Source organism: Pelophylax lessonae (genome assembly GCF_965119305.1).
Source record: "Pelophylax lessonae genome assembly, chromosome: 2".
Lineage (NCBI taxonomy): Eukaryota > Metazoa > Chordata > Amphibia > Anura > Ranidae > Pelophylax > Pelophylax lessonae.
Window position 1 is genome coordinate 363,124,941 of NC_138769.1, and position 20,268 is coordinate 363,145,208.

The 20,268-nt window shown below is 43.9% G+C and overlaps 1 protein-coding gene across 2 annotated transcripts in view; it reads left to right on the forward strand.

The window, feature by feature from the left end:
• CSMD2 (CUB and Sushi multiple domains 2) overlaps window positions 1-20,268 on the forward strand; it is a 1,446,274-nt gene that overhangs the window by 1,301,290 nt on the left and 124,716 nt on the right. For both annotated transcript variants that reach the window (XM_082247591.1, XM_082247592.1), the window contains one exon: window positions 8,786-8,995. In XM_082247591.1, coding sequence (XP_082103717.1) covers window positions 8,786-8,995 — 210 coding nt within the window. The remainder of the gene's footprint in view (window positions 1-8,785; window positions 8,996-20,268) is intronic.

The following is a 20,268-nucleotide window of genomic DNA, read 5'->3' on the forward strand; positions in this document are numbered from 1 at the left end:
AATTCAAAATTCGGGATTTTCTTTTACTTTCACTTTTAACCACTTAAGCCCCGGAGGATTTGGCTGCTAAACGACCAGGGGGTATTTTGCGATTCGGCACTGCGTGATTTAACGGACAATTGCGCGGTCGTGCGATGCTGTACCTAAACGAATTTGACGTCCTTTTTTTCCCACAAACAGAGCTTTCTTTTGGTGGTATTTGATCACCTGTGCGATTTTTTGATCACGCGCTATTGCGGTGGACAGATCGGACCCTTGACTGACATTTTCAACACTTTTGGGGTTACCAGTGACATTTCTACAGTAATCAGTGCTATACATATGTACTGTTACTGTAAAAATACACTGGTAGTGAAGGGGTTAACTTTATTTGAGAGGGAGGGGCTGTGTGTGTCCCTAGGGGCGTGATTCTTACGGTGATTGGCTGTGGCTTGAGCTGTAGGGACACTGATCAATGGTTCTATGCCGCCGCTATCCTAACAGGCCGCCGCCATTTTCTTGCAGATCACACGAGGCCGCCATATTGGCGTAGCCTCGTGTCTCCAGCATGGGGGCGGCCATGTTTGAGGTGACCAAACACCTCGTGGAGCCAGGGGGAGGCGCCGGAAGGCGTGTTAAGGGGCGGAGCCGCCTCCTTTACCCAGGAAAAAGGGCCAAAGACTTCCTGTCTGTAACAGGACAGCACTGAGCAAGCTGATAGAAAACTTCTGTGCATCAGGGATGAGCCTTGGGGTCTCGCTCTCTCTGTAGGGTCCAAAAAGGCAGGTAACACTGAGGGGCGCTGTTGCGCTGGGGGATTACAAAAAAAAAAGAAAAAAAAAAAAGTTTTTTACTTTGTCATTTTTTTTTTTTGTCGCTGGCAAATGTCTTGTATAATCATTGACCCTGCCGCATATGTATCCCCACCTGATCCCCTCAAGGTGGCCGCAAGACCCTCCAGTACCCCACTTGTTTTTAATGCATTATCAGCAGTTTTGGAGTCTTTGGTATCCCGGGTGGAGGTGGCCTGTCAGGGACGGGGGTCAAGAAGCGACCCCCGCCTACCCCTATTTTTTATCTGATACTTCAGATACGGATTCGGAGCTGGTCAATGCAGCTGCTTGCTTATGGGGCTGTTGTCTCAGGTAATGTCTCCTCAGCAGTGAGGAGAACGTTTCTGCCTCCGCCATAGCACAAGAGTGGTGGATGCACTAGTTGTGTCCGTCCGGGAAACCTTTAGTCTTGAGGTTACACCGGCAGAGGTAGCTGAGACTGAGATTCCTTTTTGGTACTTGTTTGCCTACCAAAAGGGCGAAGGATTTTCCTTTACCCAAATGGGGTCGTTTTGAAACGAACCCCTGCTATTTCCAAATGCATGGCTAGGCACTATCCGTTTGAGGAAGACGGTACCACCTGTAGTGGACTCACCAATTTCCAAATAAAGCCACCGTTATCCCGTTGGAGGACGCTGCGTCCTTTAGGGATCCGGTGGATCGAAGAAGTGGAAGCTGAATCCCGCGTCATTTTTTCCCTGATAGGGTCAACTCTTAGGCCAGTGGTTGTCATTTAGTTTGGTTGAGATTATAAAGGATCTCACTGGGGGCAAGAGCACTGTCTTGCCACAGACTGTTAGGATAAAAGGACCTCGTAACTAACGAGGACCTTCCTTTTCTGCTCATAAAGAGTTTGTTCGTTCCGCGAGGGCGGGCGATAAGGCAAAACCCTCCAAAGCCCCTTCAGAGGGTTTTCAAAGGGCGCTGGTCGGCTAAACAAAAAGTCCGGCTCAGCCAAGCCTGAAGAATACAGCCTGATGCGCCCCTACCCATCTCTGGGGTGGGGGGACGTCTTCACCGGTTTCCGGATCCATGGCTTGCCAGAACCCCGGACTAAGGGGTTCGCGAGGTCATACGGTCAGGATACAGGATCGAGTTTCGATCACTTCCACCGGTGCGATTCTTCCCTTCTAACTTTGAACGGTTTCAGGGGTTCTATTCAAACCTGTTCACAATTCCCAGGAAAGAGGGCAAGGTGCGTCCAATTTCTGGACTTTTGTAAAAAATGGAGTCCATCCGTACAGTGGTGGCCTCCCTGCATAAGGGGGATTTCCTGGCGTCCATAGACATTTAGGATGCCTATCTTTAGATCCCCATCATTGCAGGACATCAGCGTTTTCTTCGCTTTCCCAAAGATCATCCCTGGTTCCCACCAGGAGACTGAACTATCTGGGCCTAATGTTGGATACATCCTGGGCAAGAGAGTTTCTCCTTGCGGAGAAACTCCAGAAGGTTCAGTCAACAATTCGGATGTTGCTGTCCGTCAATTGGCTGGGACTGATGGTGGCCTTCTTAGAGGCAGTACCGTATACCAGTACCGTATACCCATCCATGGTGAAGTTTGTGGGGCCGATGCACTCCCGCAGGCCGCTAGGCCGAATACAGCATCCCGCAGGCCGCTGCTAGCCGCCGCTATCCTAACAGGCCGCCGCCATTTTCTTGCAGATCACACGAGGCCGCCATATTGGCGTAGCCTCGTGTCTCCAGCATGGGGGCGGCCATGTTTGAGGTGACCAAACACCTCGTGGAGCCAGGGGGAGGCGCCAGAAGGCGTGTTAAGGGGCGGAGCCGCCTCCTTTACCCAGGAAAAAGGGCCAAAGACTTCCTGTCTGTAACAGGACAGCACTGAGCAAGCTGATAGAAAACTTCTGTGCATCAGGGATGAGCCTTGGGGTCTCTCTCTCTCTGTGGGGTCCAAAAAGGCAGGTAACACTGAGGGGTGCTGTTGCGCTGGGGGATTAAAAAAAAAAAAGAAAAAAAAAAAAGTTTTTTACTTTGTCATTTTTTTTTTTTGTCGCTGGCAAATGTCTTGTATAATCATTGACCCTGCCGCATATGTATCCCCACCTGATCCCCTCAAGGTGGCCGCAGGACCAGGGGCGGACTGACCATTTGGGGATTAGGGCACTGCCCGAGGGCCCAGGGTCAGTAGGGGGCCCCATGAGAGGCTACACACTACAGAAAGAAGCCAGGACCTTCCATGCAGGCTATGCTGTGGTAGATTTTTAAATGCCCACTCTATGTGGCTGAGATGCAATTTGTAGGTGGGGCTTTGTGTGGCTTGAGTGTGGACACAGGGGGCCCCATGATCTCTGATTGCCCGGGGGCCCCATGAGTTGTCAGTCCACCCCTGCGCAGGACCCTCCAGTACCCCACTTGTTTTTAATGCATTATCAGCAGTTTTGGAGTCTTTGGTATCCCGGGTGGAGGTGGCCTGTCAGGGACGGGGGTCAAGAAGCGACCCCCGCCTACCCCTATTTTTTATCTGATACTTCAGATACGGATTCGGAGCTGGTCAATGCAGCTGCAGGTCCCTCTTATGGGGCTGTTGTCTCAGGTAATGTCTCCTCAGCAGTGAGGAGAACGTTTCTGCCTCCGCCATAGCACAAGAGTGGTGGATGCACTAGTTGTGTCCGTCCGGGAAACCTTTAGTCTTGAGGTTACACCGGCAGAGGTAGCTGAGACTGAGATTCCTTTTTGGTACTTGTTTGCCTACCAAAAGGGCAAAGGATTTTCCTTTACCCAAATGGGGTCGTTTTGAAACAAACCCCTGCTATTTCCAAACGCATGGCTAGGCACTATCCGTTTGAGGAAGACGGTACCACCTGTAGTGGACTCACCAATTTCCAAATAAAGCCACCGTTATCCCGTTGGAGGACGCTGCGTCCTTTAGGGATCCGGTGGATCGAAGAAGTGGAAGTGGAATCCCGCGTCATTTTTTCCCTGATAGGGTCAACTCTTAGGCCAGTGGTTGCCATTTAGTTTGGTTGAGATTATAAAGGATCTCACTGGGGGCAAGAGCACTGTCTTGCCACAGACTGTTAGGATAAAAGGACCTCGTAACTAACGAGGACCTTCCTTTTCTGCTCATAAAGAGTTTGTTCGTTCCGCGAGGGCGGGCGATAAGGCAAAACCCTCCAAAGCCCCTTCAGAGGGTTTTCAAAGGGCGCTGGTCGGCTAAACAAAAAGTCCGGCTCAGCCAAGCCTGAAGAATACAGCCTGATGCGCCCCTACCCATCTCTGGGGTGGGGGGACGTCTTCACCGGTTTCCGGATCCATGGCTTGCCAGAACCCCGGACTAAGGGGTTCGCGAGGTCATACGGTCAGGATACAGGATCGAGTTTCGATCACTTCCACCGGTGCGATTCTTCCCTTCTAACATTGAACGGTTTCAGGGGTTCTATTCAAACCTGTTCACAATGCCCAGGAAAGAGGGCAAGGTGCGTCCAATTTCTGGACTTGGGGAAAAATGGAGTCCATCCGTACAGTGGTGGCCTCCCTGCATAAGGGGGATTTCCTGGCGTCCATAGACATTTAGGATGCCTATCTTTAGATCCCCATCATTGCAGGACATCAGCGTTTTCTTCGCTTTCCCAAAGATCATCCCTGGTTCCCACCAGGAGACTGAACTATCTGGGCCTAATGTTGGATACATCCTGGGCAAGAGAGTTTCTCCTTGCGGAGAAACTCCAGAAGGTTCAGTCAACGATTCGGATGTTGCTGTCCGTCAATTGGCTGGGACTGATGGTGGCCTTCTTAGAGGCAGTACCGTATACCCAGTCTCATACCCGAATTCTCCTGAAGGAGATTCTTTTCTAATGGAATCAGAATTCCGATTCCCTGGAAAATCGGATCCGATTGAGCGAGTGGACCAGGGAGTCTCCGATGCTCAACCAGGGGAAGTCATTCCTTCCGATAGTATCCAGGTTACCAATAAGGGTATCGAAACTGAGAGCGATCAGATTTTATCTGATTTACTGGACCGAGCAGCTCTAGAGCAGCCCGATTCGGATCCAATCGCACAATGCCACGGTCGTGACTTATGTCAAGAAAGGGGCACTTAGAGTGTCCTGGTGGCCATCGAAACGACTAGCATCTTTCGTTGGACGGAACGGTTTGTTCCGGATCTCCCCGCAGTGTTCACTCCGGGGGTGGGCTAACTGTCCCTTCATTGGGGCACCCTGGATGTGGATCTGTTGGCACCTTGGCTCAACAGGAAGGTGCGGAGGTTTGTAGCTCGCACCCGCGATCCTCTAGCGGACGCAGCAGAAACGCTGATCGCCCCGTGGGGGCAGTATCAGCTATGGCATGCCTTCCATCCTCTCAAGTTACTGCGGGAACTTCTTCGCAGGATAGAGGTGGAGGGAATTCCAGTTATTCTGGAAATTCCGGACTGACCTCGTCGAGCCTGGTATGCCGACTTGGTGAGGCTAGTCGCGGACGCTCCTTGGAGACTTCCTCTCAGGGAGGATTTGCGGTCTCAGGGAACGATCTTCCATCTTGCTTTACAATCGCTGGCTTAATGGCCTGGCCATTGAGACCCAGGTACTGAAGGACAAGGGAGTGTCAGCTTCAGTTATTCCTACCTCTAGTTAAAGCATGGAAAGCGACTTCCAGCACATGGAAGTCTTATATTGCGTGGTGTGAATCTCTTGGATTTCCCCCACATACCTATTCGGTGACCCGAATCTTGGTCTGTCTGCAACAAGGGGTTGAGCAGAAACTGTCCTTGAGCACGATCAAGGGTCAGGTTTCAGCATTAGCAATCTTCTTTCAGAAACCTTTGGCTAATCATTCCTTGGTGCGGAATTTCATCCAGGGGGTGCGACATCTGGCTCCGCCAGTGCGTGCACCCTTACCGCCTGGGATCTTAATTTAGTGTGGTCGGTTCTTCAGAAACTTCACTTTGAAGATATTAGGGAGATTCCCTTGCTTACATTATCCCAGAAGGTGGCCTTCTTGGTGGCCATTACTTCTGCACGCAGGGTGTCAGAACTGGCCGCATTATCTTGTCGTTCCCCATATCTGGTGGTTCATAGGAATAAGGTGGTTCTTCTTCCGAATCCATCCTTCCTTCCTAAAGTGGTTTTCAGAGTTTTCATCTGAATAAAAATATTGTGTTACCTTCCCCGTGTCCTAAGACTAGCCATCCTTGGGAGTTTGCATTACACTCCTTGGATGGGGTTCAGACAATCAGGGTACACTTGACTACTACGAACTTGTTTCGTAAGACGGACTCACTTTTTGTGATCACGGATAGCCCTAGAAGGGGGTTTCCTGTGTCTGCCGCGACCATATCTAGATGGACCAGTCAGACGTTGGTACAGGCTTATTCTATTAAGGGTCGGAATCCTCAGTTCCCTGTTAAGGTGCACTCTACTCGGGCGCCTAGTGTTTCCTGGGTCTTCCGCCATCAGGCGTCAACGATCCAGGTTTTCTAGGCGATGACTTGATCGTCGGTTCATACCTTTACATCATTTTATAAAGTTGATGTGATGGCATCGTCAGATGCCTCTTTTGGCCGCAAGGTTCTGCAGGCCGCAATCTGAGGAGACTGTTGGTCTACCTCAAGGGTTTGTTGGGTTTTTTCACTTAGGTCTCATCTTTTTGCTCGATGAGTCCTTGATGCTTCTGGTTGGCTCCGGTTGGGCCTTCTGGATTTTGATTTCTGTTATCCCACCCCTCATTTGTGGTACTGCTTTGGGACGTCCCGAGTTGTTATTAATCAACGAGCACTACGTCTGTCAATGAGCGACAGAGAAAAATGGATTTTTGTAAAATCTTACCGTAAAATCCTTTTCTCTTAAGCTCATTGACAGACGTAGTACCCGCCCCTCTGTTTTTGAGTTGGTTGGGTTAAATTCTCTAAACACTGCTTTGTGACATAACTGATTTGCTGTAGCAGGAAGTGAGAGGATATACCCTCTGGGACTGCCCCTAGGGTGTGGCCAGAACGTTTTCTTTCCTGTCTAGTCCTACTACTGTAGTGGGCAGTATAACCCGAGTTGTTATTAATCAACGAGGACTACGTCTGTCAATGAGCTTAAGAGAAAAGGATTTTACGGTAAGATTTTACAAAAATCCATTTTTGTGGACTTCGGTCAGGATTCGATGAACCCCACACCAATTGAACCCGGGGGAATTTGCTCATCCCTGCTAAATGTATCTGTAGCACCCTCCTGGGTAGGTGCTAGGTAAAAGCATTGTTTGTTCTGCCTGCTTATCAGTGGAGCCTGATTGTTAATTTTGCCTGTTGCATCTGTCCATGTGTGATTTATCTGGTCTGAGGGAGTGTCCCCACTGTATCCAATAGGGGAGCCTATTGTACAGTCGAGGAAACCCAGCCAGTGACATACAGGCTTTTGTAGCTGTCCCAGTGGGTTGGCACAGAGAGTGGCGCATCCTGGGATAGGCTATAAAAGCCACGGGCACATGTGAAAGGGCGTAAAGCCGGAAAGCCATGTCCCAGGAGGAGGGGGAGGAGGGGGATGTCCGTCTCTCCTCCAGTCAGCAAGGATGGTGGTCAGCATAGTGGATCAAGTGTGTGATGCTGAGCCCCAAGGTCCAGGATACTGAAAAGTGGAGCTGAAGGCAGAGCAACCCAGGAAAAAACAGTGTCCGTGAGTACCGGAAAGCTTGGCAGGGGTCTTCCCAGTAAGGGGACCACTCCAGTGGAGAGTCAGTGGACAAGGGGCTAGCATGCATGGGAAGTGAGGAAGGGGGTGCCAAGTTAGGACCCTGAAGAGGAATTCATTCAGGAACATATCTTCTACTTCACTTCAGTGGCAAGGTGAAGCAGCAGCCTTGCCACACACACTACAGTCAGTTGTCCTCAGAGATTGTGCATAGTTAAAATTGGAGTATCTCACTCATCCCTTCTCCCATCCAATGTCTAAAAAAACGCACAGAAACCAAATCCCCTGGACTGTTCATTGTCTGAGCCAAGCGATAAAGTGATACATTTTACAGACTGTTGCTATGGGTAACCCAGGGGAATCCAATCTCAGCAGCTCCCTAGGGGGCAGTGCTACATATCTATGCAGAGGTTTCTGGTTGTGTCAGGCCCCTTTTACACCAGCAGACTGATTGGGTCCCCCTGTCAGTTTTTCAGGCGGACCCAGTCGGACCACCCATTGATCTCTATAGGGCACCCACCAGCATCTGATCCAATCAAACCCGCTAAAAATAGAAGTATGGCAATACGTTCGCCATCCGTCCAGCAGATAGGATGACAATCAGATGGAAACAGGCATGCAGTCCAACAGCCCAATAGAGAAGAGCGGGCTGTGTCCTGTCCACTCTGCATAGCGGAGAGGACGCGGACCTGTTATCTGCCTGCTCAGCTGGGATCAGTGGAGAGATTCTGCTGAGCACGCGGATTCTGCTTGGACAGATACGCTCAATCTGAAAGAGGCCTTAGCATGGTACTGTTTACAGGCACGTCTCTGATTGGGATTGTGTTAATTTGATGTTAACTTTTCCAAGAATGATCATTATCTTGTTATTATATTGTTTTTCTTTGTAAATTAGTTTTGGTTCTGTAGACTGTGTGTGATGTGTGTTGGGTGGTGGAGGGAATTACAGCACAAGGAAGCTGGCCTAGGGGAATAAGATGTATAATTAGGACCTTAATAACATATGGATGTACTCGTCAGCCTACTGCTTATCCTTCACTGCCCAATCACAGAATGAGACAGAGACAGAACTTGGTTGTTTTACCTAAATACTGTAGAGAAAACTCATATTGCTTGACTACCTATGCATCAGTGCTGTGTAAACCTCAGGAGTGAATGGACAGATAAAACAGTTTTCACATAGGTATATTTTTTAAGTGTATTTAGCTGTTTGTCTGGATATTGCCTTTAAACTAAATATTAATGTACCAAAACAAAGGAAAGGACATCATGTACCTTAATTTCATAATTCATTTGGTGCTTCTTTTTTGACTCAAATATTACATTTTTCAATCACAGGAGCTCATATTCAGTTTCTGAGCTTTTCAAGTGAAGCCAATCATGACTTTGTGGAGATTCGCAATGGCCCTCATGAAACAAGCAGTGTGATTGGTCGGTTTAGTGGATCAGAAACACCTGGCAACCTTCTTTCTACATCCCATGAAACCTCTATTTATTTTCATAGTGATCATTCCCAGAACAAACCTGGATTTAAGCTTGAATATCAAGGTAAGAATTAGTAAATTGTATATTGTTCCTTACATAAGCATAGGTATATTCAGAACAAAGTTTTATGGTGTAAAATATGAATTGATTATGTTATTTATAAAAGAAAAACAAGATAAATGCCCAACCCTTGCTAGGTAAAAAAGGATTAAAGACTAGTCTGCACTCACTCCCTCTCTGGAGCTTTGGCTTTTAACAGAGAAACAAAATAATATAAAGAGAGTCCTTTTGATGGACACATTGGGGTTGATTTACTAAAACTGAGAGAGTGCAAAATCTGATGCAGCTGTGCATGGTAGCCAATCAGCTTCTAACCTCAGCTTGTTCAATTAAGCTGTAATGAAAAAAAACCTGGAAGCTGATTGGTTTCTATGCAGAGCTGCACCAGATTTTGTACTCTCTAGTTTTATTACATTTTTATTTATTTTTCCTTTATTTGATTTTCCATATACGAAAACATTAATAAATATTACATATATCTTTTATTTAAAATTTCACATATAACCCTCCTAATTCCCCTCTCCTTCTCCCCCCCCCCCCTCCCCTCCCCTCCCCTCCCTGTTTTCCCATATTTTGCCCTATTTATTTAATTATTTTCTCTCTTTTTTCTACTCCTCTCCCCCCCTCCTTTCTTCCCTCGTATCCTGTTCCCAGCATATCTCCGCATATTTCTTTGTTCTCCTAAATTCTTCCCATCTTTCCCATACAATGAAACATTTTTCTGTCTGGTCTTCTCTACTGCTTCTCATATATTCCATTTTATTAATATATTATATTCCTTTAAACCATTCTTTCATCGTAGGACATTCAGGGTCCAGCCACTTTTTTGGTATTACCCCTTTTTCTGCATTTATTAGATAAGGCACTACCGTATTTTTATATTGTTTTATTGTACTTTTTGTATTATGGAATAGACAAATCCACGGATCATCTACTATGTCTATGTCTGTAATTTCCTTTATATATTGCCTTACATTCTGCCAGTAATCCCACATCTTTGGGCACTTCCACCATAGATACGCCACGCTACCCTCCAAATTACAACCCCTCCAACACATTGAAGATTTCTCTGGCTGACATTTTTGTGCGTTATATACCACCTAGCTAGAATTTTATAGTTAATCTCTACTGTATTTATATCTACTGCTGTGGTATGAACCACACTCAGAACTTTCTTTATTTGTTGCTCCTCTAAATGTGATCCCAACTCTCTTTTTCTAATCTAATGGGTTGATGTTTGTTGACACGGAAAGTGTCTTGACTTAGAATACAGCCATTCATTTAATATCATTAATTCTTTCTTGCTTTTCAATTCCTAAAATAAACATATTTATTCTTTTTTCACTATATCCCTAAGCTGTGTGTTTTTATCTATTATCCACTTTCCAAATTGTGTCCCGTTCCCAGGGGGGGAAAAAATTGCCCCAGTGAGTGAAATTAAAAGTGAATTATATTCCCATTTTTTTTGTTTATAAGTTGAATCCAAAACCCTAAACACATTCTTAGTAAATTCATGTGTGTCTACATCTAATACTCTATATTGTTGTGGTACCCAAATATTATTACTTAACTATGTATTGCTCAGTGTGTTTTTTCTTTTTTACCCATTTTTTACTACTTCTTATTTTTGTCCACTCCACCATTGGTGATAATACCACTGCATTATAGTACCTTTTTAAATCCGGTGCAGCCAAACTACCCTGTGATTTCCCTTTACCTAGTTTTTTTCTTGATTTTTTTGTTCTGCCAAATATACTTTGCTATGAATGTATTTAATGTTTTAAAATAAGCCTGCGATAAGTGTATTGGTAGCAATTATTAAAGAATTTTCAGCACTATCGACATTTTTACCATGTTTATTCGTCCTATTCAAGAAAGCGGTCTAGTTGTTACCTTTTTGATTTCCATTTTAACTTTGTTCAATAATGGGATAAAGTTTGCCTGGTATAGTTTCTTTGAAGACGGTGATAAATTTATTCCAAGGTATTTTTGATCTTTTATCCCCAAAGAGAATGGGAATTCTTTTTGTAAAGCTATCTTTTCTTTCTTATTCATATTTATGTTTAGAATTTCAGATTTCACGGTTGATCTTTAAATCTGAAAGTTCTCCATATCTTTTAATTTCTTTTTTAAATTTGGTAGTGTTATCCTCAGATTAGAAACATAGAACAAAATGTCATCAGCATATGCCACTACCTTGTGTTCTTCAAGTCCGATCATCACCCCCTCCTATATCCCCATTATTTTGTATAGTTGCCAGTAGTGGTTCCAATGAAAACACAAATAGGAGGGGAGAGAGTGGACACCCTTGTCTTGTCCCATTGTGCATTTTAAATTATGTGGAAAGCATCCCGTTCACCTTAACTGATGCTGTGGAGTGACTATATAATGTTTTAATCCATTGGACCTATTCCCACAGCCTCTATTGTATTCATCATGAATCCCTAGTCTACCCTTTCAAATGCCTTTTCGGCATCAATTGACAGGAGTAGCGCTGGGGGTCCTCCACTTCTTATGTTTTGCATTAGGAACAAGGTTCTAATCCCATTATCCTTACCTTCTCTCCCTGGGACAAATCCCATTTGTGCTGCATGGATCCAATCAGCATATACTCTGGTAGCCAAGATTTTTGCATATAGCTTTGTGTCTACATTTAACAGTGCTATTGGTCTATAATTAGAGCACAAGGTGGTATCTTTCCCTTCTTTAGGTATTACTGTGATATGGGCCTCCAATGATTCTTTCCTTATTTCCTTTCCTTCCCCTTGTCCATTCATGTATGTACATAATTTTGGTACAAGTTGTTATTTAAATCTTCTATGGTATTGAATCGTAAACCCATCTGGTCCAGGACGCTTTCCTGTAGCTGTGTTATTTAATGCTACTTCGATCTCTTCTTGTGTTATTAAGTCCTCTAATATTTGCAATTTTTCAGCTGGTACTCTAGGAAGGTGTGCTTCTTTAATATATTCTTGTATTATTTACGTTCTTTTAAATTCTGCTTCCTGTGACCCTTTTTGTCTCACCGAGTATCAATAGCTTTAAAATACATATGCTATTTTCGATGTCAAGCATACCATCTCCCCTTTATTATTTTTCATCTTTCCTATAAAACCCACTGATTTTTTGTTTTTAATATTTTTGCTAAATATTTCCCAGGTTTGTTACCCCATTGGCACCTATCTTTGGCCACTCTATTGAATACCCTTCTTGTTTCCTGTTCCATTAAAATCTTTGAGTTCTTCTCTTTTTAATGTTAGGGTGTGTTATACTTCTAAGTCTACTGTCCTTTTATGTAATTTCTCTCACTCGTATATTTCTGTTATTAATGCTTTCATACGCCTAATATAAGCTTTATGCGCTTCCCAAATCGTGACCTCGGATATCCCTGGGGTTTCATTAAGCTCAAAATATTGCTGTAACTCTTTTTTTATTCTACTTTCAACCTCCTTATCTTGTATCAGCTCCTCATTAAATCTCCAGGTGCCAATTCTATTCTGCTGATCTCCTATTTTTATTGTTACAGGGGCGTGATCTGATAAGGATATTATTACTACTGTTGTTTTAACTACTGAGTCCAGCCATCTGTGGTCTACCATGATATAGTCCAGTCTAAAGTACATCCCATGCACTGAGGAATATAATATTTAGTCCTTTACCCCTGGATGTTGTACTCTCCATGCATTTTTTATCTGGGATTGATATCATTTTTTCTTCACCAGCCTAAGTTGGCTATTTTCCTTTCCCAGTGCCTGTGACGTACTATCCACCCTTGGATCCATACAGAAATTAAAATCACTTACCAAAATCAGCCTTGGAAAAATAGACTAGCTTTCCCATTACTTCCCTCAGATACTCTGTTGGGTTTTTATTCGGGCAATATCTATTTGCCTGGGTACAGTCCACCTCTTGCAATTTACCCCTCAAAAACATATATCACCCTTCCGGGTTTACCATCCTTTCTTCCAAAGAAAACTTTACATCCTTTGCAAAACCTACCGCTACCCCTTTTGCTTTTTATTGTGGAATCTCCATAATATCACATTGGGAAATATTTTGATTACAGTCTTACATTTACATCATGGGAGATATGTGTCTCTTGTAAGAGAGCTAGATTTGCAGAGTATTGTTTAATTTCTTTAACACCTTATGTCTCTTTGCTGGAGTGTTTAATCCTTGTAAATTATAGGTCATAAAATGTAATGTTTTCATCTTGTCTTTCTCTCCCCAATCTCGCCCTCCTCCCCTTGCCACTCATTGTTTCTTCTCTCCTCCTGGCGAACCCAGGGGCTGAGATATTCTGATGAATGGAGGAGAGGAGGGCCAGAGCGCAGGGACACAGACAAAAAGGGGGTTGGAGAAATAGGGATTTCATCACCTTTGGCAAAATAAACTCTTTTCCCTTGCCCACTCATCCCTCCCCCATTCTGCCCTCCCATCCTCCCCCTACCCCCAACCTTCTTCAATACTGATATTTGAGGTACTTATTTTCTGACCTATCTCTGGTCTTGAGGTAGACGGTTTCTTCCTTAATTTTGAGTCTTCCCTACCTGTCTATTCTTCCAACTGGTGTGGAGCTCTGTCTAGTGCGCCAGCTGGGTCTACCTCCCCCTTCCTTTTGGGAAGGTAATGCCCAGAGCCCACCAGGTATTCAAAAGACCAATCCCTCTTACTACATAGTATTACTATCCCTATTCTCCCCTTTTACTCTTTCTAGGCCTACTGTGGTGTCTATCTACTTCATTCTACTTTCCTAAAAAAAATATAGTCGCTGTAATTTTGAACTCTTCTTATTAGTTGCCATTGCTCTTCTTTAGGCCATGACTCTTCTCTCCTGTTGTACGATCATCCAGGGATATCTGGCAAATAGAACTCAACTTAAACTTTGCTTTTTACAAAAATTCTGCACTTCTTCCAAAAATCTTAGTTTAGCTGAGCGTCCGTTCTTACGGCCTACCGGGCAAGCTGGGAAACCCTAATTATATTGTATATTATATTTATGAATCTGTTTCAAGAGAGGTTTTAACTTCCTTCTTCTTTTAAATGTTTTAGGTGATAGATCAGAGAATATCTGTAGGATTGTGTCTTCATGTTTTATTGGAGAGGCACCCCTTAGACTTTTCCATAATTTTGCTTTTTCCTCATAATAGTGGAATCTCACTATAACGTCTCTGGGGTCATCCTTTGCTACACTTTGTGGCTTTCTGATCCTATGAACTCTTTCTATCTTCAAGATCTCTGATATTAGTCTGCCTAACAGTGGGTTGAATATCTTTTTCCTTACTTCTATCAAATCTTCTCCTTGTGGTGCTTCTGATAGGCCTCTAATTCTCATATTTTTCATTCTGTTTCGGTTTTTCTGGTCTTCTATTTTGTAAGCCATGTCCCTGTGTTCAACTTGTAATGCTTTCACTTCCTCTTTTAATTCCCTTATCTCTTGAGTATGAGAGTTCAGTCCCTTTTTTGTATCTTCCACTTTCATTAGTCCTGCCTCTGTGTCACTTTCAATCTCTAGATTTACTTTTGATTGGTTGAGCATACTCTTCTCAAGTGCTGTCTTGTTCTGTCCATTTTTGTTAGTTTCTGCTCCTTGTTTTCCCCGGGCCCCCAGTTGTTTTTCAGTAGGTGGTTTCTCGTTATTCTCTTCATGGGTCATTAATTTTTTTTATTATTCCAGGACTAGCACCTTTTTTTGGGGACTTTGCAGTCCTACCTCCTTTAACTTGTTTCCCCCCTCATCATCTATTTCCACCTATGAGCTTCTTTAAGTATATGAATGAGGGTGTTAGGTAGATGTATTTTCCCTTTGAAATAAGTAGAGAAAACCTGCCCCTAGTAAGTCCACAGTTCATATATATATAGATATATATATCTATATATATAGCGTTGGGGAAGTAAGTAGAGAGTGACTCACCACTCCTGCTGAAGAAGGGAGTACTGCTTTAAATAGATATCCTTCTCCTTTCTTTGCAATGGACAGCCTGTTGTTATTTTGCAGATGGCCAACCTCTCCCCTCCAGCAGCTCCCGCAGAACTCCCTGCTGACTCCTCAGGTGTTAAGCCTTGGGAGGTCAGTGACTTCTGCCAAGTCTGACCGGGGACAGCCGAGTGCTATTAAGTCACGGAGGAGATTGCCGAGTCTCCCCACAGTCCTTCGGTCTCCGTGTCTCATGTCAGCAGGCTGTCCTCTCTCTCCTCCCCACGAGGCTTCAGTCTCCTTGACTCACAGCCATCCGGGGTCTGCCTATTCAGCTCTCCTCCCTGGTGTTGTCCTTGTTGTCACAGGTGACAGAGTCACTTAAACACCACCATTGGCCAGTCTTATACCGCAGGGGATTTCATGTTAGCTCCTGCTTTACATGTGTGGGATAGGGTCTCTTGCCGTTCCTAGCATGATCTCTGCGCTGTCGCCATCATCAGGCTCCTCCCATCTAGTTTTAGTAAATTAACCCCACTGTTACAAATTGTTACACGCATGAATCTCTGCGATAATTCCCTTTGATAGACTGACATTATAAACAAGTTCAGCTGCTGCCTCCTATGTACATAGATAGGAGCTCCATAGAATCTGAAACAAACAAAGGGAAAGGGGGCGCAAAACAGAACTTGCATTATTATCAAGATTTACTTGCAAGTCTAGTATAGTATTTTTTATCTCTTTTAATATTTATTATATGTACACTGTAAATACTTTGGTGTATATACACAAGTATATTATTCCCTTTGATTAGATGATTGTGTCTTATGAGTCTTGAGCAGCATACTCAGCTTTACACTCATTTCCGCTAACAGGTTCCCTTGAGTTTGTGTTTCAGCCACATGATCACACTGCTTATTCTCTTCCTGTATTTGCGAGTTCCCGTATTTACTTTGGCATTTAAAAAATCCTTTTCATACTGCACTATCAGGTTCTGTTTTCTGCCCCCATGCCCTTTGTTTCAGGATAATGTTATGTATGCCTGACATAATTAAAGTTAGTTTTATATGTGGGATAGGTACAGTATGGTTTGGCTAACAGTAAGTGCACAGAGTTCAAGCTAGGCTGAAGCAAAATATAGTAGAAAAGTTCAGCATAGTGCAAACAGGCCCAGTGGGAAGGCATGCCCAACCGGAGCCACTTACAAACTGTAACAGCGGTGAAACAGTGATCTGAAGACTTGAAGATGCCAAAAGCATCTGCCACTAGGAGCGGAATATGGCCTGGCTGGTCCACACCCAAATGGGAGGCTTCCTGAAAGGACATAGGGTGCACTTTCACTACTCCTCTGGAACCTCTCCCTGCCACCATGCAAGACAGGGTACCTGTCCCCACACTAACCACTTACACAATGTGCACCAAATCAGGGAGCCAGGGTGGTAAATAGGCTCTTCCCTCACCCAAGATGGCCACCAAGTCAAATGGGGCATCAGCATCCAATTGGATAGCTGTCTCCCTGTGACTGAGGAAATCAAAGAGGAACCAAGTTCCTCGCACCTTCCTCCCCCTACTGCATTGCAGCTGCGATCAAGCTCCACCTACAGTGGAGAATACAGACTGCACCTGCCTACAGTTATACAGAAAATACTTTTGAAACCCATTCTGGCATTGTTAAAGTAAATTGTCACAAACCTATACCATTCCTCCTGAATAAAGGATTGACAAGAAAATGCCTAATCTGATGTAACCTATGGTAAACAAAATGCATTTCAAAACTATCAGGAGATATTTGCAGATCTTGACTTGTGTAAGAGGTTCCCAAGCCACCTAGCTGGTCATGGAGACCTGTTTTTTTAAAGGATAAAGACATTTCAGAAGGAACACCTGCCTGCCAAACTTTTATCACTGCTTGTTCTCCAATTGGGGGGGACTATCCATTTTTTCTGTTTACCATCATTCATCAGTTTAAACGTTAAGGAAATACCATATTAGCTTTTTCCACCAAAACTGGAATAGAAGGGTAATCTTAAAATGGGGACACTAATTCTGGTGGCACTGCTGACAATTAGGGATTTCCTCACTTTGGAGGGATTTCCTCACAATTCCTGATTTGCCTATGGAACAGGAAGTGAAGGTAAATCTCCCCACATGTGGGACACAATCGGCAACAAAGAAAAAAAAAGAAAGTTTTACTTTTAGTTCTACTTTAAAACATTTGTAAAGTCTTTCTTTTTTCTTTAAAAAAAAACAAAAAACAAACATATTATACATACCTGCTCTTTGCAATGGTTTTCTATGGTCCCACATCGGCGCTCCTGGCTTCTCCTCTTTTTGGTGTGCCACCATAGAAAGCAGCTTCATGTCATGGCATAACTGCTGGTTGACCCCAAGCTGCACTACCTGTGTCTATAGACATGGACAGGGAGATTCAGCCCCACCCCCTCTCATTTTCCATAGGATTTCGCTGACAGCAGGGGAAGCCAATGGCTCCCACTGCTCTCAGCAAAGCCTGTGAGAGCGGGGAGAAGTGATGAGAGCCATTACAGATGGGCACATTGCTGAATCGAGATCTGGTTCTGGTAAGTATAAGGGTTTGAGGGGGGCAATATACACAATGAAACATTTTTTACTTTAATGCAGCAAATGCATTAAGATAAAAAATGTCTAATCCTTACAACCACCTTAAAGCGTTTGTTACTCAAACACTTCATATTCCTGATATGTGCCTGCTGTACCATGTACTTGTATGAGAAAGTATCCTGTTCTCTTTGAATTGCTTCCTTTGTGTGAAATCCCTGGTGTTCCTGATAGTCCCTCTGCTTTCCTAATAAAAACTGACCACACTAAGCAGGAGAGCGCACTGTGGTCAGTTCTCTAGCTATGCTGGGAACTCAGTGTACTCTCCTCCACTGATCAGACTTGTCCCGCAGTGCCCCCGCTGCACAGCCAATCACTGCAAGCTCAGTGTTCTCTGAGAACAGATGGAATGTAATTTTTTTTTAATATCTATACTAAAATGTTTTGCCTTTAATTTCTATTTTAAACTTAATGGGTTATTTTACAAGGTGATTGTTTACAACACTTTTGACTTTGAAGTCAGTAAACTACAGGCATATCAAATAGCCACTTGAAGATGCCTACACAACTTGCAGAGCATCCTGGGAATCCTAAACCTTTAATATGCAGGTAATGATGTTCAAAAAAAAGTTGTGCTGTCCATTTTAGTGATTTACAGATATTGAAGGATTAGAGGTGGTGGGACCAAGTGCAGTGTCAGTTTCTGGAGTTGTTATTTTCATTTTAGGACTCCCTGGATGTTTTACAAATTATGTTAAGGTACAAGTGAGCAAATTTTGTTCCTGCCTTAAATGTCTGTCTGCAGCTTAGCAGATTTAAAGTGATGGTAAAGGTACATTTAAAAAAAAATAAAAATAAATAACAAACACGTCTATATTTACCTGCTCTGTGCAAAGGAATTGCACAGAGAAGCTGCGAACCTGCTCTTCTTGGATCCCCTGCCAGAGCTCCTAGCCCCTCTTCTCTGTCCAAAGCCTCCACGGAAAGCCACTTCCTATGGGGGCACTTGTGCTTGCTTGCTCTAGGGACCTGCTTCTGCATCCACTGACAAAGACAAGGGGACTCCCCACCCCCCAATCCCTAATCACTGGCTTTGATCGACAGCAGAGGGAGCCAATGGCTCCTGGTGTCCCAGCAAACCCAATAAGACCCATAAGTGAGGGGAGAGAAGTGCACAGTGCTGGAACGAATGAGGGCTCAGGTAAGAAAAAGGGGGGGGGGTAGGGGATGCTAATGCCTTATCATTTTTTACTTTAATGCAAGGAATGCTTTAAGGTAAAAATGTTTAGACTTTAAAACCACTTTAAGGTGACTATTATTCCATTTACCTTTTACAAGCACTCCCTGGTGGAGAATCACCCACATGTATGTGTTTTTAATGGAAGTGACTAATTCTCTACCAGCGAAAGTTTGTGAAAGGCACGTTCTCTGAATTATGAATAAACCCCTAGGCGTTGTGCACTTTTGCAGTTGCATAGAGGGGGCTTTAAGTTAGACCTGTTGATATTGATCCTTGCCCAGACACTGCAAATAAATATTCCTTCCAGAATTTAATTACTATTGAACTGTAAAATTTTGTCAAAATTCCAGGTAAATAAAACATTTAATTTTATTTATTGAAACCTTACCCCCGAGGTTCTGTAGTATATCCAATTTGCCAATATTATATGCTTGAGAACTATTATAAAAACTTCAAGTCATATTACTTTAGCAGCATTTACTATATGTGTAAATGAAGGTAGAGTTTTTAGCCAATATGACGTCTCTACATCACTAGTCAGTGATATAGCATTATGTATTCCAAGACAGACAGGGTTAAGGTTACCATTCATTCCTGTATCCTGGAGACAGTCCTTGTTTGAGGGGTCTGTCCCCAGAAAACATGTGACCCCAGTAAAATCACTGCTTGGGGAAGCGCAATGGTTTTACCCAAATTGCACAGGTGCAAGAGCCACTCTAAAATGGCACTACTTGGCGCTGTAGCCATTGGGCATGTGCAGCAATTGTTAGATGGCGGGTTGGCTCTCCATTTCTAGTTTTTGAAATTGAAAAACTGGAAAAGAAAAGTCGGCTTGCAGCCAGAGTATTACTGTACTTGCACAAATGGCTGCAGAGTTCCTCAGCACCATATAGGGGTGGCTAGGGCACCTGTGCAGTGTGGGTTGGACTGCCGCACCAGGAACTTTACTGGGGAAGCTTGTGTTCTGGGAATCAATGAGTCTGTACAAGTTCGCAGTGCTTGCACTACTAAGCAAGGTGGACAAGATTGTGGAGATGACTGCTAAAAGAGGAGTTTGAATCAACACAGCTTCTCCAGGTTAGTGTAAGCACAGATATGGTTACTTTCTTTACAGTCCAACCTGGCTCCCACAAACACAGAAACTGCAGAGACCAGCTCCTGGAATTGGCAGTAGCAACTAATCAATTGACAGCTTCTCTCTTATTCTACCTAAGGTGGAAAAGGGAGGACCAGCATATAGTTACATGTGCAGGTGTTCACTTTTCTAGCCAGACCTAAGAAAACAGAAATGCTGTAAATTGGTTGCTACTGCTAACTCAGAGAGCTTGTCTCTACAGTAGAAAAATGGCAATAATAAAGGACCATTTATTGCTAATATTTACAGACTCAAAGCTGTCACTCAGTTGACACTTTATGGTATTTACATTCACTCCTCCCCCTGACAGGTTATGTAGGGAGTAGAGGGGCAAAGAGGGCCAGTGCAGACAGTAATTAAACACTCCCAGATGCAGGGAGGGCTATGACATGCAAGAAGGAAGAAGG